Here is a 24,294-nt window from a genome sequence, read left to right on the forward strand (position 1 = left end):
TTTTTAATTATTCCGACCGGGGTGATACAGAATGATTCAACCTTCAGTTTCTTGTTTAGTTAGCCTGACATATAAACCCACTGAGTGAGCTATAGTTAATGTACTTTGTGTACACTGTGCCAAAACTGCCTGTAACAGTTTTTAATGACAAGAAATAAAATGGATTTATTGAGTCCCCAGAGGCTTATAACCATGATAGTTCATTAGCAAAAATATAAACAGAATGGCATTGTAAAAAATGGGGTTACTTGGGCCACCAGCAGGAGGCTCAGGTGGGTAATGCTATGATTCATACAGCAACAAGGGGTCAGCTTTCCACAGGGAACAAGCAAGAGTCACAGTGAGATGAAAAGAATGGTGATGTGCTGTGGATGTGATTGAAGAATCATTTAATTCATGTACATTTACCCCTACTCAGCCACAGGAATGCTTTCAGTGTGACTACAGTGTCACTGAACTGCAGTGACCTTTATATCACGGCCAATGAATGTTACATTTGAATTAATGTCAGATAGACCAGTGTTTCCCAAGCAGGGTAGGGGTATGCGATCACATTGCAGGGGCTACGTGGAAACAGTCTTGGACAGGTGTCAAAGAATACATGTACCGGCATTACGTATTAAGGATTTATATAAAAAAAAAATTAAATTAAATTGTGCAAATTAAGTCAGTGTCATTTGCAAACAGTGCTATAAAACAATGCTGACACTTTTCATTACAAAGCTTCACAATACAAAGCACACTTTTCCATCAGGATAATTGAGTAATAGGGTGGGATTAAGAGTTATATAATCTTCATAGGTGTTACAGTGTGCAAGGAAGACACTTGTGTCCCTCATGTCGGCATCAGAGTAAATGAGACGCCTGATCACTCGCTAGCATCTGCAACACTGACTTAATTAAAACCCACTAAGCAGTGCAGAATAATTTAACATAATCGGCGAACTCGTCACTTGAATCCCTTAATATTCATTTTTCTAATCTTATATATTGTAATCATATTTTTTTTCCCTGTGAGTAACCTCAGAGAAAAGTAAGATCTTAATTGATGAATATTTATCCATTTTCTATAGTGCTTGTCCTGAATTGATCGCCAGCCAATCTCAGGGCACATATAGACAAATACCCATTATCACATACGGACAATTTAAAGCATATATGCCAACCTCAGGCCCAGCGGCCAAATTTGGCCCACAATGTAATTATATTTGGCCCGCAAGACCATATTAAATGTGTATTACAGCTGGCCCACCAGTGTATAGCACATTTTTTTTATGGCTCAGTTATGATTATTAAGGACAAAGAGAGGTCAGTTAAAGCAAGCTTTGCCGAGACTGTAGTGTAGGCCTACCTAGCGATCTGGCTTTTGGGTTCAGCTAACTTGGCCAGGTTGGGTCTGATGTGCTTTAAAGCTTAAAGTATTGCTTAAAATCAGAAGAAGCATGGTGAAAAGTTGGGACTTCTACAGATATACTACATTTGACCAAATCCTGAGGAGCTAAACTATTAAATCAGATTAAGTTACATTTGCAATGAGTATGAAAACTTAAGGACAGACAGTAAAAAAGGAGGAGGACTAAGAACATTTCTCTACAAAGAGAGACCACATAAAGTACTGACCAAGCCTGGGGTTTCCTCTTGAGCAGGCCTTGTCTTCTCCACTGAGAGTGGGGGCTGAGATGGTAAGTCAGCTGACGACAAACCTTCTCCATGGCCCCCAGAGAGTCGCCCTCCTATCAGACACAAAGGCACACAAACATTGGAATAAAGTCATGCAGAACAGGTAAAAGAAACTCTTACTTGGAGAGTAATGGGAAATCTGTTAAAACTTGTAACTATACCATTAATCTACAACAGGCCATCACAGATTAAAGTTGATAATGACAAGAACGACAAAAGGAATTTATCACCAAAAGTGGTTGTCATCCAGGTAGGGTTCACTACACAATCCATTGTTCTGAAGAAGCCTTGATCAATGTCGGTTGGTGTTTCAACCAAACGGTGCCCAGTGCCAAGCAAGACCCGTTAAATTTTACTAAATTATTGTGAAATTCTGAATTTTAAAAAATTACTTTTTGGGCAAAGGAAGTAACCTTAAATGTGTGATCAATAAAGTGGGGTATAAAATGTGCATAAATGATTGCTGTACATTATTCATCCCTTACAAAGACAATAAATGATTGAACTGCTGACAAAATGAGACTTCTGGCGTTACATAACACAGTTTGAAGCATCCTCAATACTTATAAAAACAGTGATGCTGTCAATCAGTCTTGTCAGTGAGCCATGTTATTCACAAAGTATAGCGTAAGGAAGGCATAATGGACATGACATTACCGCAGAGAAACGAGATTAACAAAAGTAGGATTTATGCACCACTGGAGCAAATAATTGGCAAATACATCTGTCAACCAAGCATGTGTGTGCGTCTGATAGGATGCACACACGTTCACGTAAAGCTTGGGATTTCAAAGCTTCACGGAACGTTGATTGAGTGATTCTATCACAGCAGCCCATTTGCTTCATGTTTTGCGATATCCATCCATTTTCTTTACCGCTTCTCCTCACTAGGGTCGCGGGCGTGCCGGAGCCTATCCCAGCTTTCTTCGGGCGAGAGGCGGGATACACCCTGAACTGGTCGCCAGCCAATCGCAGATGTTTTGCAATATTAAATACATTATTAACAATTAAAGATGCCATTTAATGACCTTAAAATGACAACTTACATTTTTGGGGTATTTTACATTCCTCTCTAAAAGATATCAACAATTCAGCTTTTATTTCCAGGGATCATCTGGATCGGAAACACAAAAATAAAGGATTTGGACTCACTGTTCCAATAATTTTGAAGGTTAGTGTACTTTAGCTTTCGGGAGAATGATGACTGCATCATTGCCACATAGACCCTGAAATGCCTGGTATCACACAGTGTATCTTCTGTGGACCGTGCATGACAGCAGCACTTCACACGCCAATGAATATGGCTCATATACCTGTGAGAAACCTAGCAAAGGAAATTCACACAAGACAGAACAGAGTACAGACAATGAGGAGAAAAGAATCCAAGATAAATGCTCTTGAATTATCTTTGGCACTAGTGTGCCATAAGAGATCATCAGTTGTGCCGTCAGAAATTATCCAGTTCCACTTAATTGGTCCAAAAATAAATTTAAAAAAAAATCATAATTTCAGATCTTTCTGTGTGTGTTTGTTTGATCGAAGTGCATCAGCTTTGTGTTGAACTAAACAGGCCCAGATTTAACACAGAGGAAGTACATTTGTGAGTAAATAGAGACCAGAACATTGTTATTTAAGTATATATACTTTACGTGACACTTTTTTTTTAAAAATATATAACACATGTCTTGGTTCAATGAAGGTTGGGAAACACTAGACATCACAAGCAAGGGTTTCCAAACACACTTACTGTAGGGTGCGTTTACACAATTGACAATAGCCTTTTGGGAATGTGGGAAGGACCCGGATAAAAACCATGCAGGAGAAAAGATTCAAACCCAGAAACTCTGATTATGAGACTGTTTTGATGTGCAATGTGTGCCAAATGCTCTACCATGCAACTTGATAGAATTGTTTTTATCAGTTAAAGGTGGAGTTTGCCATTAAAAGAAAAACAAAAAACAAAAACACTTTTAGTCATACACAGTAATCCCTTCTTTATCACAGGGGTTACATTTAAAAAAAAAAAAAAAAAAAACGCAATAAATGAAATCCGTACAGTAGTGACCAATTATGTATTATATTATTATATAAATGTAGAAGTTTCATATATGCAATTCAATACCAATATGTGATCCTTTAAGGCCTCACACCACACTTGGCAACGTGCAAGCCACCGTTGACTTTCCCATTCATTGTGTATGTGCTGAGGGGGCGGGACCATGGAATGTCATGTCGCGGTGTGCAGAGGGCAGCTGACGTGATGCGACATCCACTCAAATAGGAACATTTTCTATTCTGGAGGGGCATCGTGGCGATGTCAGAAAACGGCTCCAATAGGAGAGGGCCTGGCAGAGTGATTTTTGAGTGCTATTTTGGCAGAAATCTACTGTAAACGGCAAGGGGAAAATGGAGAATCATAATAAATGCGGTGTCCCAGTGTTCCAAGCTTTGACAATAGAAAAATGATGTAACGAGATGTCCCTGCAGGAGGCTTTCAAACTGCTCCCTGCTCAGCCTGAAATACACCTCCAATTGCACTTCGTGAAACTGTAGCTCATGAACGAGCTTACACTCAGAGATCCTGCCATGAAATTACGATGGGATGCCCCCAATCCCTTTTTTTTCTGCTGCCGCTGGCGGGGTGGCCACGACCACGAATGCCCACAACATAGTGTTTTTCTGGGTACAGTTCAAGTCTGCCAAAATAGCACTCAGGAATCACTCCGCCGGCCCCTCGCCTGAGGGTGCGCCGCATCGCGTCTCGTCAGCCTCTCTGCACTTCATACGCCGCGCGGGACACGGCATTCCGTGTTGCGGCCTCCCTCATCCCTCCAGATCCTAAATCCTTCGTCATTATACAATGAATGGGAAAGTCGGTTGCCGACCCCGCCACGATTTTGACCTGTAAAAAAAATCTGCGATGCACTGAATCCGCAATAATTGAACTGCAATATCGTGAGGGATTACTGCATGTTAAAACTGTATGAGCTTATAGTAATATATTATTAAAATCACCCTTAAAAAACATCAATTTCTGGTGCTATCTTATGCCTGTAATTTAATAATAATGATTATTTTGAAACCGACTCTGTACAAGGAGAACTAGCCAATCAGAGACTGCTGTGTGCATGGGCACGCGTGGAGCCTTGTGGGGGCATGCCGTAGCCTTGTGCAGACTTGTTTTTGTGGCCAGCGTACAGTATTTAGCTCCGATTAGCAACAAAGGTTAAAAAGAAGGAATTGGAGAGGTCTCGGTAATAAACAAGGGTAAACAAGGAGTTTGAACGTGTGCCGGTAAGAAGAGCCGCCAGTGCCCTCTCTTTAAGGCATCGGGGGAGTGACAATCACATACTCACCCAGCACTATATAATAATAATGAATTATTAATAATTAATCAATATTAATAATATTAAGATTTCTGCTCCCCAGGTACATTTAATTTATTTTTTAATTGATTGTACATTCCAGAAAATACATCATCAAATGGCTAAAATCGGTTTGTTTACAGTTTATGTTCGTACAATGCACATCTCTTACACGTTCACGTTTGTGAGGGGCGAAGCTTTGGTCAGAGATGCGAGAGTGGGAGGAAGGAGCGAAGTGAGGCTACATTAAAATCTCGCTCGCAGTTGGAAAACGGCTACTCTGCCTCTAAACGTATTGAACATCACTCACCTGAAATATCCCAATAGCCTTGATTTTCTAGATGAGTTTATATTGTGGTTATATGATCACAAAAATATTAGTCTGTAGTTTCAAATCTCAACCTTTCAACACGTTCTTATATTGTGTGTCTGCTTGGTTGAGACATTTGTTTATACCACCACTCGGGGTAAATGCTCTTGAGTTATTAAAGTAGCATCAAGTGAATTATAATTAAATAAGTGAGAAAGACCTTGGGTCGATGAAACCAGCAGTGGTGGTATTTGACTGGAGCTTGCGCTTTTTTACGTTTTACTTAGTCTTTTATTTTATCGCCTCCCACGCGCTCTCTCTGTCCTTGTGCTTGGTCGCTTCCGTATGCTCTCATTTTCTTGGCCTCTTCTTACATTATTGAAACAAAAAAAAATCAATCAATCTTCCCAATCTAAAGAGAACCAATGACCCCTCTCCCATCCCTCTCTCTGTTTTCATATATCTTCATTGCGCAGCTTTGCCTCCACCCCCCAAGCTAGTCTGCTAATATAGATTGCTTTTCAATGCATATTTCTATTTCTTAAATGTATGTATGATCAAATCTTACAACAGCTATATTTTTTTAGAGTCAGGGGACAAGCAATATTAAGGGACAAGGCATGTGACACCTACAGCATCAAAATATAAGAGTGATTCCCACCCAGTATGTGTGGGAGTGAAATATTATCAGGTGTGCCAAACTTGGTTTGAAAATTATTTATTGACTAAAGAATCTATCTTTGTTTAACTACATAGGCCAGTGACATAGAGAAAGGCAAAACAATTAAATGCTCTTCCACTCGATAGCAGACAGTACATGATTAACTTGTGTGACATTTTTGCATGGTGGCGTGCCTTGAGAAAATGTAGAATTTCAAATGTGTGCCTGACATGCTTCTAAAATTAAAAAAGCCCAGGTACATCCTGTCGCTCTATAAGGAATTGATTTATGCCGTCGGCTGTCATTTTAATACTGGTCCACGTCTTGGGTTAACGAAGTGGTTGACACCTCAGCTGAAGTGAACCGAACCGCACAAGAGTTTGCATGCAAGCAGAGTTTTGCTTTGGAAACGTTTTGCGACATGTCAACAAGTACAAATATCACCGTACACTGTAAATAACATGTAACTCAGCAGACAGTAGTGTAGTATAGTATAGTGAACTGTATTGTATTACTTTTTTCAGATTTGTGTGTGGAAAAATGCCTCATGCATAACTTTTTGCTTAGTTATGTACCAGAGAACCAAATAACGAGTGTGAACATACACTAATGATGATTGTAATGGCTCCACCAAGGGCGATTAATGAATCGTTAATGATTAACAAAATCAATACAATGTCATGATTATACAAGTGTGTGGGCCCAATAAAGCTGTGTGTTTGTTGTTCGATATTGATTAATGTATGCCTTATTGCCTTCATTTTCAGTACTCCTCAGCGGCTCTCCCGAGTCCACGCTCGGTGACGAATTGAAGCATTTTACAAAGCAGGGAAAACTAAACCACTAACACCGTTAACACACAGCAGAATAACAGCGCTTAACTGAACTTTTATCAGGATGGGCTTTTGAAGCAGGCGATTTTGATTCGCCAACGTGGGCAATATTTGCTTCGCCACATCCTGTTTCAATTAGCTATTGGCGAGGTGACGAATGGGCAGGACGAACATGACAAGGTTAAGTTTTACTATAATGGTGCTGCCCTTTCAAAATTATGTCAAAGGTAGCCTGCAGTTTTTTGTATCATAAAAAAGTTGCTTGGTAAGCTAATGGTGGCCATTAGGGATGAGCAATTGACTGCATCAACTACAGTATGGGGAAAATTAACGATCAATGCAAATGAGCCATCCGAATCACCTTTATTGGCCAAGTATGTTGCAAGACACACAAGGAATTTGTCTCCAGTAGTTGGAGCCACTCTAGTATAACAACAAACAACAACAAATGACGAAATACACAATTAGAAAATTAAAAAAAACACTAGTCTGGAGAGTTGCTTAACACGTCTGCCTCACAGTTCTGGGGACCCAGGTTCAAATTCGATTTTGCCTGTGTGGAATTTCCATGTTTTCCCCGTACCTGCGTGGGTTTGTACTCTGGTTTCCTCCCACATCCCAAAAACATTCATAGTAGGTTAACTGAAAACTCGAAATTGCCTGTAGGTGTGAATATGAGTGCGAATGGTTGTTTGTTTATATGGCAGGCAACCAGTTCAGGGTGTACCCCGCTTCTCGCCCAGAGTCAGCTGGGATAGGCTCCAGCACGCCCGCGACCCTAGTGAGGAAATGTGGTTCAGAAAATAAATGGATGGATAGTCGGGAGAGACATTGAGCAATGAAAGCGTACCACTAGTGTGGTGATACTGATAAAATTGTGCATAAATTCCTTGCTTCCCTTGTTAACTCTTGTGTCTCCTCGTTCCCAGTGCTCCCCTGTGTTCCTGACCCACGTCATTCCTGCCAACAAGCCAGCCGCCTGTTCTGTCCACTGCCTGCCACCTGTCCACGCCCCCGCCTGCCAACACATCCCGGACCATTTGACATCTGCCTGCGCCTGCTCTTGGGTCCAGCTACTCCCCACACGTGACACATATGCAGTGATGCTGAACGCTTCATGTCAGCTTTAGGGCATTCGTATACGACCATAACACACTAGCCAGTGATGGCATATGATGCCTTTTAATTCCTATCTTTCTTTTCACCACTCCTGCTTCCTTCCTGCATATTTAATCTTGCAGGGTATCTGTCACACTTTCTTTCCCTCTCCCTCAATGACATCTCAAACTACATGAATGAACAAACACAAGGGGCTGCAGTTCCCTCATGAACACACACACTGCTGCACAACCACTTAGAGCAATTCTCTAATCTAATAACGTCAGACGTAATGAATCAAGAGATCAGCTGATAGAAATGAATCACTTCAGCCCATGTGGGTGTACGAAGGACGTTTTAGTGTAATTGGCAATATTTGGGAAGTGTACGATGTGTGTTTATTTCTACTGTGTGCGCATCTTACCGTCTTCGGGCAGTGTACATATCGTGCCAGGCTGATGATCAGATCATGTGTGATGGGGTCAACCAGGTTTCTAAAGCTGGCGTAGCGGTATAATACATCGTCCAGAGATGTTGACTCCATGCCCAGGTCCTACACAAATACACAACCTTGATTAAGTACAACACTTTTTACACAATCAGCCCTCTTATAGGGAAGAATAGACATCATACTTATGTAACACATTTCACACACATAAGTAAACTTCATGAGTCACTGAACATGAAAAGTAAACAAAGTCACAGCATACACAAATGTAAGCACTTAAAGCCTTTACACCATTTTGGCCTGTCTCTGGCAGTCAAAAGTAAGATATATTAATTTTGCAAAGCCAATATTTTCCATGTTGCCTGTTTTGGATCTAATTTGTCCAAGTGTAGCTCATAAATTACAGGTACAAAATTAATTTGATGATGCAAATAGATTCACACAATCTTTCGCCAGTAGAAAATCTGGATCGCCCCTGCTTTAAAAATGTGAAAACTCCTGAAAACATAAAATTACCCTTGCTTGTCAACAGTCTTCAAAGAAATGAGGGGAAACCTAATTTTCACATGCAAAAACAAACTCAGAATTGTTGAATGAATGTAGGTTTTGCTAATTTAAACCTCTTATTTTCAGTCATTAAAATAAGCCAGACCGTCCTTGCTCACGACGAAGGCTTAACATGGTCTCGCTTTGGCGGGCTATGACCGTTTTTTGTTTTTTGTTTTTTTTGGGTGGCAGCTGGGTCCTGTTGGTGGCTGGGGCCCCCATGCTCTCTGGGGGTGGTGGGGGCGGTGGTTTTGGTGGCGCCCCCTGGGTCTGGGGTGGGGGTGTGGGGGGCGGTGGTCCGGTGCCCGTGCCCCACCCTTTGGGACTGGTCGGTGGACTTCGGTTTGGCTCGAGACCTTCCTGGGTCCTGGGGGGTTGGTGGGGTCATCCTGGTTAGGTCCCCTGCTGGACGGGCTCGCTAGCTTGCCCCCCTTGTGGGTGGTTGGGGCCGGGCCCACCCGGGCCACCCTTCCTCAATGTGCTGGCTCAGCAACTCCGTACACCAGTTGACTAACATGCATGCGATATGGTGTTCATTCACTAATAAGTTCAATAGACACGCTATAGACTTTAATTGCTTGTGCTGGGACCACTAACAGCAACGATCAGGATTTTTGGGGCCGATCACTGATCAGCAAGTTTAAAAAAAAACGATAACCGATCACAACATGGAGCAATGTGTCTATTTATATGACTTGTTCATTTACTGTATTGAATATACTTGTGTACTGTATACTGTATCCATCCATCCATCCATCCATTTTATGTACAGCTTATCCTCACAAGGGTTGCGGGCGTGCTGGACCCGTCCTAGCTCAAATTATTCTCTAGCATTTTAGACAAAAGTTAAAACACCAATGACCTTTAGGGTACATTCAAGGATTGGCCACTGACATAAGTTTCGGTCAAATCAACATTACATGACAGAAATAATGGGTGCTAAATTACTGTAATTAAATTACTTTATTTCAATTAAATTACTTTAATAAATACTGTTAATGACATGCTTATTCTAACTTTCTCACTGTCCCAGCTATATGGACGGGTGTTGTCCAGAGTTCGAGGCCGTTTGCCGTTTTTTTTTTTTTCTTCCCCCACCACGCTGCGTTGCTTGAACGCGGCATGCTCCTCGTGTACATTCTTTAGGTGGGCGATAAAATGTGTTGTGTTCAAGCATTTAGATGACGTTCCCCACGACGTACTTTAGTTGTGCACAGACTCCAAATAACTTATTTCCTGTCCTCACCGGGTGTCATAACAACACGATTTGACTGTTGTTGTCATGTTACTTGTGTTCAAATATCTAGACTGTCTCCCTATTGTTCTGATGTGGTTCTCACCCCTATTCCCCTTGTCCACTCTGTCCCTCTGTCTGTCCCCTAAAACCCTTTTCTGTCCGGCTGCATTTTCAACAAATATCAGAATAAAAAAAAAAATTTCTAAATAAGCAGAGGGAGTATTTGAAACACTCCTGTTGCACAGGAAAACTGTTCCAGGACAAAGGCATACAGATCCACCATTCTGCAAGGCCATGCAGCTGAACAGGACAGGTTATAAAAACAAATACAAAAAATAAAGTAAAGCCTTTGCTTTTTAGGAAAAATTGATCACTATCTATCCAAGGTGAATTTTGGAAGTGGAAGTGGGCTACAAATGTAAAAGGCAGGTCCATTAGAAAGCAAACACAAAGAGGATATATGAAGCAATTGAATGTATTACTGAGAACAGTACATAACAAAGCTGCTGTTCTCGCTCTATTACTAATGTAAATCCCAGTGCATGTTGTCGATATGCAGGCATGGTTTAAATATCCATCCATCCATCCATTTTCTGAACCGCTTCTCCTCACTAGGGTCGCGGGCGTGCTGGAGCCTATCCCAGCTGTCATCGGGCAGGAGGCGGGGTACACCCTGAACTGGTTGCCAGCCAATCGCAGAGCACATAGAAACAAACAACCATTCGCACTCACAGTCATGCCTACGGGCAATTTAGAGTCTCCAATTAATGCATGTTTTTGGGATGTGGGAGGAAACCGGAGTGCCCGGAGAAAACCCACGCAGGCACGGGGAGAACATGCAAACTCCACACAGGCGGGGACGGGGATTGAACCCCGCACCTCAGAACTGTGAGGCTGACGCTCTAACCAGTCAGCCACCGTACCGCCATGGTTTAAATATTTGAAGTTAAATCAAATGAAAAGCACAAACTGCCCTTTGTTTTGGATTCACATTTGACATCCAAATCATCGTTAGCGTTCCATAAAAATACTCGTTGTTGTGGCACAAAATGCAACATTTGTCCTCAGTGTTGGAGAACTGAAAATATCCTTGGTTACCTTTGGGGCATAATGTATTTATTTCATCTCCATTCTTGCATTGTATTTTCATCAAATTTGATTAGGGAAAATACATGCTTTTTCATCAGCCAAAACTGAAAAAAACTGCTCTTTAAAAATTGACAAGCAAACTGACCTTGAATGTTTTGCCACGTTTGTAATGACTCCTTTCAAATCACACATAGCTTGCACATTAAACAATTTGCTTACGATTGATTTAACTCATCCTGAATGCATGGAAACATTATGTTTCATTGATTTTTGATACAGGCACATAAAGAGCAGTGCCAGTGCTACAGTCAACTTTTTCCTCTTTCTGTTTCATATCATAGACTGCTGTACATTTTCTTTCTTTACCGCATCTCCTCACTAGGGTCGCGCGCTGCTTGAGCCTATTGCAGCTATCTTCGGGCGGGAGGCGGGGTACACCCTGAACCGGTCGCCAAACAATCGCAGGGCACATAGAAACAAACAACCATTCGCACTCACATTCACACCTACGGGCAATTTAGAGTCTTCAATCAACCTACCATGCAGGTTTTTGGGATGTGGGAGGAAACCGGAGTACCCGGAGAAAACCCACGCATGCACGGGGAGAACACGCAAACTCAAAACAAGCATAAATGGATATTAAGGATTGGAAAAAATAAGCATTATGCAACCATGTATCATCATAATTATCTATGATATGATGTGATGTGGTAAATACAGGCAATGTGTACAGTAATTTATAGTGTAAATTAGACTATCAATTTTAAAAACAAAATAAAACTTGCTTTGTTGTTAAGTGGTGCAGGTTTATGGCGTCGGTACGCAGCAGAGTTCACCATGCTCTGAAGACTGAGCGAGCAAGACGAGGAGAGTTGTTCAGTCTCCTACAGAAAAAGTATGACTCACTGACTTTCTATGCTACCTAATGCTCTGTGAGGCGCAGGAAATAATGACAGAAGCTTTGACTCAATGGTAAGCACGGTCATTATTTTAAGATTATGTTATTTGTCTCCATGGAAATGCCTTTTCTAAATAAAGGTTGTCACACTAGAAAATACAGAACACTAGCTACTGCGAAACATGGAGGAGCTGCTGGATTCTCCTTCAGAATTTTCTGTTCAAGACCAGAATTCATGATTCCATCAATCACAGGACGTTCTCCAGGTCCTGAATGGGCAAAGCAGCCCAAGACATCACACTACCTCCACCGTGTATGACTGGTGGTATGGTGTTCTTTTTCTGAAATGCTGTTCTACATTTAGGCCAGATGTAATGAGACAAACACCCTCCAAAAAGCTCAACTTTCATCTCGTCAGTCCATATAATATCCTCCCAAAAGTCTTGGGAATCATTCAGTAGTTTTTGCAAAAGTAAGACGAGCCTTTATGTTCTTTTTGGTCAGCAGTGATTTTCGCCTTGCAACTCTGCTATGGATGCAATTTTTTCCCCAGTCTCTTCCTTATTGCTGTGTCATAAACACTGACTTTAACTGAGGCAAGGGCGCAAGGGGCAATTCTTTGGAAGTGGTCCTTCTTGGATGAGTCATTGCTGTTCTCTTGAGGTAATCACTGTAGACCAGCCACTCCTGGGAAGGTTCACCACTGTTCCTGTTTTCTCCATGAGAAGATAATAGCTCTCCCTATGGTTCGTTGGAACCCTAAAGTTTTAAAAATGGCTTTTGTGACTCTTTACAGACTGATAGATTTCAATTACTTTATTTCTCAACTGCTGGAATTTCTTTGGATCCTGTCATTTTGTTGCAGCTTTTTTAGATCATTTGTCCAACTTGATTTTGTCGGGACAAATTCTGTTTAGGTGATTTCTTGATTATACGGGTCTGGAGGTATTCAGGCTTGGGTGTGATCAGTGAAAATTAACCAAAAATTGTGATCAGCCACAATTAATTCACGATTTGAAAAGGGGGGTAATTACTTTTTCACACAGGGCCAGGTAACTTTGAATAGTTCTTTTTTTCCCTAAATAAATGAAATCACCATTTAAAAACAGCATTTTAAGTTCACTTGGGTTGTATTTGTCTGATGATCTTAAACATTAAAGTGGGGGAACTGCAAAAATATAAGATTTTGAGAAGGGGGCCAATACTTATTCACGACACTGTAAATACAGTGGAACCTTAGCTTGCGAACCCAATTTGTGACATGAAAGGTTCTTAACCCGAAGTAATGTTTCCCATTGAAATGAATGGAAATGCAATTAATCCATTCTCGCCCCAAAACGAAATTATACTCTGGGATGCATATATAAGTGGTGCGCAGGTGCGCTGAAAAATCACACCCAATTGAAATGTGTCAGTGCACTTTGCTCACCAAGCATTTTGCATTGTCTTTTTTTTTTATTGGCATAGCGGAAGACACGGTGCTCGATAGTGTTGTCTTCCACGAAAATTCCTTCAAATGAACGAACAAATCTTTTGAGTAAATGTTATGAATGGCTACTTCATTTCACAGTTTACGTTAGCTCAGCGACAAGCCTATGGTGCACGAGAAACTTCCCCACTCGTGGGCGGTTATGGTGGCTGAGTGCGCAGGGCACGCCGACAAAGCAGTCTTGCTGCACAGCAGATCTGACCCTCTGTCAAAATATGTCTTACATGATAATACGTATGTGAAACCGGAACATGGTGCAAAAAGGATTGGGGACCACTGCCCTGGAGAACTGCACCAAATCAGCTGATTGCATGGTCCCATGGTGAAAGTAAAGTGTGTACTGTATCCTCCGCTGGCTGTGTGTCAGCCAGTAGCGGTGCTAGCTTGAATGGCGCCCTGTGTAAGACTCCTCGATGGGGCCACTCCACCCGCCTCTCCCTCCTCAACATTATTGCTAATGACAGTGTGGGCTCGCACAATCATGGTCCTGCCCTTTTGGCACAAATTACAAATAAAGTACATGAAAATATAAAACAAATATCTACACTATTTTGCCAAAAGTATTCCATACCTGCCTTGGCTCACATATGATTTTAACATCCATTTTGCATGTTTGGCCGGCCCGGTCGAGGACAGGTGGTTTTGACGGAAAAAGAAGGAAGGAAAAAAAAAAAAAAAAAGGTTTCAAGTGCAGGTCAGCTGAAGCCCATGAGTGGCACTCGGCGCAGACGTGCGACGCCCGTTTCCTTCCCAACGGAGCTTCCTCCGTAAGATGCCCAAGCACCCGCAAGGGTAGCTCGGGGTGTTGGCAGGGTCCTCTGCGGCGGGGGACGGTCAGGTGCGTCCTTGCCACCTCGTGGTGAGAGGTGGGGCTTCCTGGCTGGGCCAGGTTCTTCTGCAAGGTGAACAAACGAGCGAGAGCGAGCGAAGGACAAAGGAGCTTTGGCCTTTTATGCACAAAGGAGCGAAAGGGAGTAGCCCCCCCAGGGACCAAAAGGGAGATAGACCGCGTACTACTTTTTTCATAACTAGGATTAAAACCTGAAAACTGGTTTCCAGCTTTGCATTGTCACGCACACCGTTTAACACATGAAATGACAGTTTCAATTTTATGTGGGTGCTGAGAGCATTTAGTATTTGCAATGTGGCATTTGTGTTGTGTGAGGTGAAACGTCTCATTCGGTTCAGTGGAGAAACAGATTTGAGATCAGACATTCAAATTCGGAAAAATACAATCACTACTGACATTGGTGTGGTGGTAGACACTGGGGGCATTCATGAAAGGTTCTTAAAATATTAAAGGAGAAACATTCGGTGAGAACATGTTGCAGGATCTCTCACTCGTCGCTCTCATGACCCGCGGCTGCTCCCTGGGTTCCCCCCTTATCGTTCCCTTGTCGAGTGCCCCTATCCGCCCTCCTTTCCAACAAACAAGAGACACTCCCCCGCCCTCGGGCTGGGTGGGGACTGGCTGCATCGCGGGCCCTGCAGGTTGGGGAGTATGTCTGGCTTTCCTGGGGGTGGAGGGTCGGTGCGTCTGGGGCGGTGGGGTTTGGCTGGGGGGCTGGCATTGGGTCCCTGCGGCTCCACTGCGTGGCCAGTTGTCGGGGCGCCTCGGTGGGGCCGGCCGACCGCCCTGGGTCCCTCGATGTGGGACGTGTCCCGTCCGCCGGGATGCTCTCAGATGACCCCTGGGCCTGGTCCCGCCCCATGCATGATTGGGTGGGGTCCTCAGCCTCAGCGGTGCGGGCACGGCAATTACAGGAAACTTCTGTCAGTCTTTGTGCATGTAAAATGGTGTCAATTCACTTGCATGTGTCCGCAGGCACACACCCCTGGGACTCTTTCACTGGGTGTGGGGCCACTCACTTATTGCGACAAATAACTCAGGAATATGCGAATTGCTTATGTATCCCCTCACTCATTCTCTCGTCCTGTAGACTTTTATAAGTCACATAATTAATGCCACCCCACTTCAGTTGTATAGCCGGGTTCACGACCCTTGTCCTGCATGCTTCTTCTCCTGTCCTTGTCCTGTTCTAGCTTGTCCTGCCCTTCCCTCACAGGGTGTAGCACTACAGCCCCAACACTCATATTTAATGTTTCATTGTTGTAGATAACGTAATGACTTTCTTTTCTCATCCTGTTTACAATTAGTGCTTTGCCTTTTGTCTTCGTTTCTCTCTCCCCTCTAGAAACGTTGTTCTGTTCGACTCTGATTCTCAATAAACTTCAATTATAACACAAGGAAACCACAGCAGAAGCTTAAAAACTCCACTGTGACACAGTGCAACAGTTCCGGCATAAAAGGGATACAGATCTTCCATTCTGCTTGACCGAATAGCTGAACAGGACAAAAAATAAATAAATAGGATGCCACCTAAATTCATATCTGAGACAAGGCAGGTGAGCGACTACCTTTGGCAATATAGTGTATCTTTATGTAAAGGTATACAGTCCAGTATACAGATTGCAATGTATTAAATAATATATACTGAACAAAAATATAAACCGCAGTAATGTATAGGTATTGGAGCGACCCTGTTACTGATTGCGTTGCATAGATTTATGCTAGCGTTTTCTGTGTTCCGACTGTCTGTGAGGCAGTGAAGGTGTCTGAGTGTGATTTGTGATTGGATGAGTGAGTAGGGGGGTGAGGCGACTGGAAAGAGGAAGAAGAGCTTAGTGTTTGCGAGATGAGGCTTGAGCAAACCACTTTCTGGGTGGCTTTATTTTGGCATCGTTCAACTGTTGATTTTCACAATGAAGAAGTTGATTGGTCACTCGTCCTTGTTTTATCGTCTAACCAGACGCTGCATTATATTCTCTGGCTTTTCTCTGTTACAGGAAGGCATTTGGTGAATTTGCTATTGATGGCTGACGTAAGGATTTGGGCTGGTCGTCAGATGGACGTGCATAGCACTTGTGCTTTTGTTATACGTATTTGAGAGCAGACTTGCATATTTTGTAAGTGATAACGGTCTTATTTTTAATAATATATTTCTACAAGCTTGAGGCACCTCTGCTAATTTGCTGCACGGATCGAACACCTATTGCGTCCAGCAAGGCATCTGTGTTGTTAATGCCAAAGCACATGATTGACGATTAATCGACATCAACCACGAACTGTCATTGCGAAGTGGTAAAGTCGAGTCGTCGACTAATCAATTCAACACTTAGCCACAACCTTCAACAATCAACAACAAACAAATATTTAACAACTATGCTAACAATACACAAGTCACAATCAGTTTGAAGAACCTACTGGTACAAATTGTCCATTTTTTGAATTTCTGAACTTTTAAGCGTTTTACAAAATATTTATAGTGAACCCCCACTATATCACAGTATACAGCAGATTTTTAAGTGATTTGTTTGTTAGAGTATGCAGGCAAGTCCAAATTAAGAGTTACATGCCTTCAGTGTAGTAGCACATTCTGTTGCAACATGCCGTGCAGCACTGACGTACGTATACTGGAAAAGATGCAGTGTAATTAAGAGGAGGAAGAAGAGGAAGCCCCTTTTACAGGGGTCGGAAACCCGTGGCTCCTTCTGCTGTGGTTCCCTGTGAGTTAAAATAAATGAGTATTTTATTAAAATAGTTTTTATTTTAGTTTGTTCGTTTTTAAATATAATTCTAAGATTGAAGATTATGGTAAACGAGTAACATTAAAATAAAACGTTTTGAATATTTTTATCGCCCAAAATATGCGTCACATCCGCCGATGTGCGACACTCAAATATCTTGTATACCTGGCATACCTCACATGATTAATCCAGCACACCACCATCGCGATGTATTGAGTTTTTTTACCCTTGCCTGTAAGGTAAATAAATCCAAGAAAAGAAAAAATTCTGAAGATAACAGAACATTTAATGCTACGTGGGCAGATTATTTTGCTTTCACTGCTGATGAAACTGGTTTACCAGTCTGCTTAATATGCTGTGAAAAATTGGCAAACAACAAAAAGTCAAATGTCGCAAGACATTTCCAGAAAACCACTCTGCCTTTGCTGAAAAATATCCCGAGGGAGAGGAGCAAAAAAAGGCCGTTTCCGAGCTGTTACGTAAGGCTGATGTGAGCAGAAGTCACTTGAAGAAGTGGATTAAGACTGCAAATTCAACTACATGTGCTAGTTTTGTGGCTGCTCGGGAAATAGTCACGCATGGGAAGCCATTTACAGATGGAGAATACCTCAAAGAAACATTCATTAAGATTTCAGATCTATTCTCGGATTTCACAAACAAAGAAGAAATTTTACAGAAAATAAGAGACATACCTCCCCCTGTGAAAACTGTCCAAGACAGAACTGTGAGGATGACAGAAAACATCACCAGACAGCAGATTGAAGATATCAATTCGGCTTTGGCGTACGCAATCGCCTATGATGCATCCAAAGACGAAAATGACATTGAACAAACAGCGCTGTTCTGCCGATACGTGAGCGCTGCCGGGCCACAGGACCAAATAATTGAATTCATACCGCTAAAAGGCCAAACACAGGAGGAGGACACCTGTGAGGCTGTCTTGGACTGTTTAAAAACCAAAGAAATAAAGACCACCCACCTGGTGTCTGTGGCTACTGATGGGGCACCGTGTATAACGCAGAAGGGCTTTGCGACTTTAAATTAAAGGTTTTGTGTGTTTTTTTGTACTTTAGGAACCGTCATCTTATTATCGTAATAGGCTCCAGTCTTCTGGAATCCCCTACACGCGGATATTAGAGCTGCGACCTCAGTAGAAATGTTTAAATCCCAACGTAAGCCTTATTTTTACTCTTTGGCATTTAGTTAAAGTACACATAGGCCTGTTTCACTGCTGCTTGTCCTCTCTCCTTCCCCCTCCTCTCCTGCTCGGAGAGAGTGCTTAGTAAGGAATACCGAATCCGAGGCTGTTGCTGTACTGATTCTGCACCGACCAACTGGGACGAGATCTGAGCTGGATCACTTCCCCTGGAGTCGTTGCTATGGAGGGTTCTGCTCCGACTGACCAGGCCAGGTCCTGAGGCAGAACCACTTCCCCAAAGGCGTCTACCTGCGGCACTTCATCTCTTTAACAGATTCACTGCGATTGACGGCTTTAGAAGTCAAATATCCATGTTAACTGGGAGGGCTGGGATGTACTCTTATGCCATCATAATTAACATTGTACAGCACTGTACTATGTGATAAATGTTGCCCACTCAACATCCATTGCAGCCTGGTCATCCTGGAAGGGGGATTCCGCCCCCCCAGCTGCGGTCATTTCTCAAGGTTTCTTTTTTCCCCCAAATGGGGTTTTGAGTTTTCCCTTGCCCGATTGGGGGGTTTAGATTAGGGGATGTTGTTAGTCATTGCAAACTGTGGCCCTGTGAATCCCTTTGAGACCATTTTGTGATGTTGGGCTATACAAATAAACATGACTTGACATATTTCAGGATGTAAGAATGACATTAAAGACCCTGTAAAGTGACTTCAGAGCTTTGTTTCTAAATACATTATACATATTTGAAGATAATTTCTGAAAACTTGCAAAGACTGAGAACTACTGAATGTAGTACTCAATTGTGGAGATATAACTGTTTTTCACCATTTCAGTTTTTTTTCCCTCATATTTTGGGTGTGTGGGCCCAGTGACGCACTTGGAGCCCGGCATTAGTCGCTCCTCCCCCACTAGAGAAGAACATGAACACATTCGTTCGCATCAGCGATTATCCGGCTCACTTGTGACCTGCTGTTAGTTAGCTAGCTATGCCTACGCCCCATAAATGCATCTTCCCTACAGATAGTCCACTGGCGTGGCTGTCTTAGATCGCCTTGTCAGCCATGAGCCCGCACACATCACACAGGGAAAGGCGGAATAGCGATGATGGGGGAATTTGATTTATTTATTTTTTAAGTCCGACTTGACAGCCAGAGTGTCAGCTGACGTTTCATGCTGGTGAAGCCAAATTAGAGCGCCTCGTTGGCGGCCATGTGTGCTTTACAGACAGAAGGCAAAAGAGTGGGGGGGGGGGGGTGGTTTTCTGACATGACAGCCAGTGCGTGGACAGGAGGGTCTTTAGCACGAATACCTCACTTTCAAGATGCAGAAAATCCCCATGACTGCCCAGTGGGATATATTCCAGCCACCGGAGGCTCGTTACCGTGGCGACGACAACAAGAGTCGATCGCGCGACTGTATTATAAGGACAAAATGGGGAAAAACCTGTGTTGGTGGTCACCGGTGCTAAGGACAGGAGAGGACGTTTGTTTAAGGATTGCTTGAGGTATGTTCACGTACTTTTAATATGATACGGTTCGCAAGCAGGCAACAAAATGTTATGTAGCCTAGCAAGCTACTGCTAGCACTGACGGTTGTACGTAAACACGCCGCCGTTCTATCGAATCGTGCTCTAAAGTTTCAGTGTGGGTGAAGTAATTTAATTACAATAAAGTAATTTAATTACAGTAAGGTAGCACCCATTATTTCTGTCATGTTGTAATGTTGGTTGGACGTGACTGATTAGAATACACGATCTGACTAGAGCCGTGATTTCCAACCTTTATGGAGCCAAGGAACATATTTTACAATTGAAAAATCTCACGGCACACCAACAAACAAAAATGCCAAAAAAAGTGGATACATTCATTACTGTATTTACTTCCTGCCATCTAATAGAAGACCACTCATTTGTTCTGTCTGTCACTATGCCTCACTGGCATAAATAGAGGAACAAATATTCATTATTTGTTGTAAATATAATTTTTTTCTGCAATTAAGTACACAAGTATATCCAGTAAATAATAAAAAAATAAATAAACAGGCCATTTATATAGACACATTCCTCCTTGTAATCGGATCGGTGATCAGTTATCGTTTTTTTAAACTCGCTGATCGGCCCAAAAAATCCTGATCGTGTAAAGCCTAGTACAAAACAAAGTCTGGACAGTGACATGCACGTGTGCCATATTGTCACCCAGCATGACATAACGTCACTATGCAAAGCAATGCAACGCAATTGACTGTTTTCAAAATTTTAAGGGATATTTTCCGCAGAAGCCTCACAATATTTCTATTTTATTTTAGTCTGGGATTATAATCACGGCCAGTTAGTGAACTATAAAAGAAATATGATGTGATTATTAAGACAAAATGAATTCATTATTCATCTCTTTAAAGAAATGTTGCTCGAGTTTGTTCAGTTAATATTTGATTAATATAAGGTGTACCTCTCACAGGCGTCATCTTTTTTTTGTTTTTCAAGAAAAGATGCATCCGCAGAGTTGGGATGAGTGGAACAGTGTACAGCCACACAACCAACCATTTTGCAAAAAATCACCAAAAATCCACTGAAAAAGGCCAAAAATTGGCTGAGGCTAATGCTGGGAAAAGAAACAACATGGCGTCCATAAACCATGTGACCTGGATTTAACCAATATGGAGCAGTGCGGTGAGTTCAAAGCGTGTCCACACTTTGTTTTCTATGGCTTTGATTCAGCGGACACATCCACATTCTTTGAGAGTGGAGAGAACGTCATGATTTTTCACAATTTTAAAGCCTTACGTTACAAATGTGGCAATTTATCTAATCATTCAAATTTGGCAGCACTGTTAACAACACTCTTCTCTGTGGCGTGTCAAATTTACAAGACCAATTTATTTTACAGGTACTTTTAGGTTGTTGTTTTTATTGCTGTCAGATGCCAAAACAGTTCAAATCTGACCCGAACATTATGTAAGGCTTAAAAATAATGTTGTTGTTTTTTAGGCTGTTGCCGTTTCCAATGTATGACAGAGTAAAATTACGATATCTGATGAATTGGATGATACATATAAAAAAATATAAAAAGAATAAAATAATTGATTTTGGGGTCCCATAACCCCCACTACAATAACAATATGAATTACAGGAAGAACATTTGACCGTTTTACAATACTTTGTCCTTGAGTATTTGATTTACATCAGAGAGAAAGGTCAGCAAAAATTGGCCAATTTTTGTTTGTTTGTTTGAATGTCATTACCTTTTTCTTACGTTGTAATGTTTTAATGTGTAAGCATCGACAACAAATCGGCCAATATTTGCCAATTTGAAAAGGGCTAATATCGGCCGATTACATGGGACTGCCGATTAAGTCGGCCAGCCGATTAATCAGTCCATGCCCTAGTTAAAAAGAAACTTCAATGAACGGTCAAGTAACGTTACCTGCCGTAGTGTCCTTAGCATCTCTGTGGCCTCGTCGTGTTTGCCCTGCTTGGCCATCAGCATCATCTCCTGGATCATTATAATACGCCGCTGGTAAGGCGGCGGGGTGGCACCGCGGCTCAGCCTGTCCCCTGACCTCAACATGAGGGAGGCAAACAGGTCCCCTCGCTCCTTGGAGTTGGTCCGCCTCCAGCTGTGCTGAGGACTGGCTCCTCCAGCATCGTGGCCCTTGGTCTGTTTGTTCCCCATGTCGCTGTGTGAGGAGGAGCTGTGATAACAACAAGGCTGATCCCACTGGGCAGTCAGTCATGCAGACGCAGCCTTGGTAGATGTTTCCATCAGAGTGACTGCAGCGGATCACATCTTAACCAGTCTGGACACTTTAGGGGCGTTATACAGCACTGCCAGTAATGAAATCGGATTTAATCCGCATGGAAAAGGCATTGTCGTACGGAGAGTAGAAAACGAAACAACAACGCTAAACAGGAGGAAGTAGTTTGTGCAGCTCAAGTGGGGAAGAGGTCGGAGGATGCTGCCTGCAGCATGGCCGCTCAACACGAAGCCGACACACAGCGCTGTAGCCCACCGCAGTCCCTTGTCCCGAACAGAACTTCACCGCGGCTCCACCTCGATTTACCTCCAGGGACGACGTGTCGTTGTGCTTCTGCTCCCATCTCATCTACCCAAACAGAGCCCCCTGTCCCGGAGCGGAGGTCGGAGGGAGACGGTGGTGCAGGGAGCGGGGCATGACAATGTTTACGTCCACGGTTCACCGACGACTGTCTCTTCGTCGCCAATGTTCCACTCCTGTGCTCCTCCCACGGCCGCCAAATTCACCAGTCACCTGCCACAGAAAAGAACGCCGTGTAGCCTACGAGTGGCAAAGAGGCTGAGCGTCTGCCCGAGGAGGAGCGAGGGAGTACCTGCCTGCCCGCTTGGCTGCCTGGGTTGGGACTGAATTATGGATGACAGGAGTACTGCACGAAGCACGTCCGCCAGGCAGAGAGCATTGCCAAGTTTCCAGCGCTTTACAGAATGAGGCCTATCTAAGGGCACAAATGATATAGATACTGTATATATAGTATTAAAAACAGATACAAAGTATGCCAGGCGCACGCTGAATGTACAAATCTTACCGTTTCAGAACTAGTAGACGCATTTATCAGTGGCGACTTTTCACTGTGGGTGTTGCACCACGAGAGGTCACCGTTTTTTTTTTTTAATTCGTTTTATAATATAATTAATGAGGAACACAGTGAAACTGAAGTAAATGTAATTGTACATGTATACATTTCCTCGTCAAAATTCGTAGACCTCAGTGTGGGTCTGACTTTGTCCGTTGCTAGTGTCCAGTCCCGAGTTTTGTTTTTCAAACAGCAGTGGGCGTGGTTAACACTGCCAATTTAATCATTAGCCTATGGGCAGTTATGATTGAGGCCTCTGAACCCTGCCTAGCAACAAGTGGGCAGACAAGACAAAGAAAAATAATTCAAACGTCTTAACGTACGCAGTTTAATATACGTGAAATAGTTCAGTGTTTTATGTGCGAAGTTCTGAATAAACTTTTTTTCACTTTGTCATTCTGTGTATAATTTGGTGTAATACTTTCATTCTGGATTTTCAGAACAGGTTTGTAACATAAGAAAATATGGAAAAAGTGAAAGGGTACAAAATTACCTTGTTCTATGTGGCCTTTCCAGGGAGGTACAAAATATTGATAGCATATTGTATTGTTGTCTGTTATAATACAGTCAAAACACACGACCATAAAATCAGATTAGAATTAGAGAATATATTTACGTGGCAGTCCAGTGTTCTTGTGGTTAGCAGGTCTGCCAGAGTTGAGTCCTGGATTCAAATCGCTGCTCCTGCCTTCCTGTGTTGAGTTAGCATGTTCTCCCTCGCTTGCGCAGTTTTTTGTATTTTTTTGCTGATAGGTCAGCTTCCTTCCACATTCCAAAAACGTGCACAATAGGTTCATTGATGACTCTAAATCCGGGGTCACCAACCTGGTGCCAGTGGGTGCTGGCCTGTTCTAAAAAATAGCACATCAGTGATGGGACATTGTGATTTCCTAGGAATGTTAGAGAACTGATCATTTGAAAATGCAAAAACTGGCAGATTTATAGTGTTGCGTATTGATATTTGTTTCTTATCTTGTAAAATCATTGATAGTTAAAGAATTTGTTTTACGCAACGTCCCAACTTCCTGAAATTCGGGTTTGTACCAAAAAATATTTCAGTCTGTACTTTTTCCTTAAATCAGTACATTTACTGACATTTCTGTACTTCTACCCAATTGCAGAGGGCGAGTAATTTTGCCACCTCTGACCAAAATCATGAATTGTCAGAGTAATGGTAATCACAACTCACATGCACTTGATCTGACACAAATATGTGGTGACACTTGATGGCAGCGAAACACATTACAATGTAACAAAACTATTGCAGTATGTGCGTGCATATCAAAACGT

At 42.5% G+C, this 24,294-nt stretch overlaps 1 protein-coding gene across 8 annotated transcripts in view; it reads right to left on the bottom strand.

The window, feature by feature from the left end:
* The window catches only part of lrrc75a (leucine rich repeat containing 75A), a 37,773-nt gene extending 13,589 nt beyond the window's left edge, over positions 1-24,184 (bottom strand). The window contains exons 1-5 of one of the 8 annotated variants that reach the window (XM_061780870.1): positions 23,621-24,184; positions 22,744-22,862; positions 21,821-22,664; positions 8,372-8,500; positions 1,621-1,733 (exon numbers count right to left, since the gene is read on the bottom strand). In XM_061780870.1, coding sequence (XP_061636854.1) covers positions 1,621-1,733; positions 8,372-8,500; positions 21,821-22,069 — 491 coding nt within the window. In that variant the 5' untranslated portion in view covers positions 22,070-22,664; positions 22,744-22,862; positions 23,621-24,184. Of the gene's footprint in view, positions 1-1,620; positions 1,734-8,371; positions 8,501-17,934; positions 18,108-21,820; positions 23,344-23,620 lie in introns of those variants that run through there. The other 7 variants (XM_061780868.1, XM_061780866.1, XM_061780871.1 and 4 more) reach the window with 7 other exon arrangements.
* Between the last annotated feature and the right edge of the window lie 110 nt (positions 24,185-24,294).

Source organism: Phyllopteryx taeniolatus, chromosome 8 (genome assembly GCF_024500385.1).
Source record: "Phyllopteryx taeniolatus isolate TA_2022b chromosome 8, UOR_Ptae_1.2, whole genome shotgun sequence".
NCBI classification, from domain to species: domain Eukaryota; kingdom Metazoa; phylum Chordata; class Actinopteri; order Syngnathiformes; family Syngnathidae; genus Phyllopteryx; species Phyllopteryx taeniolatus.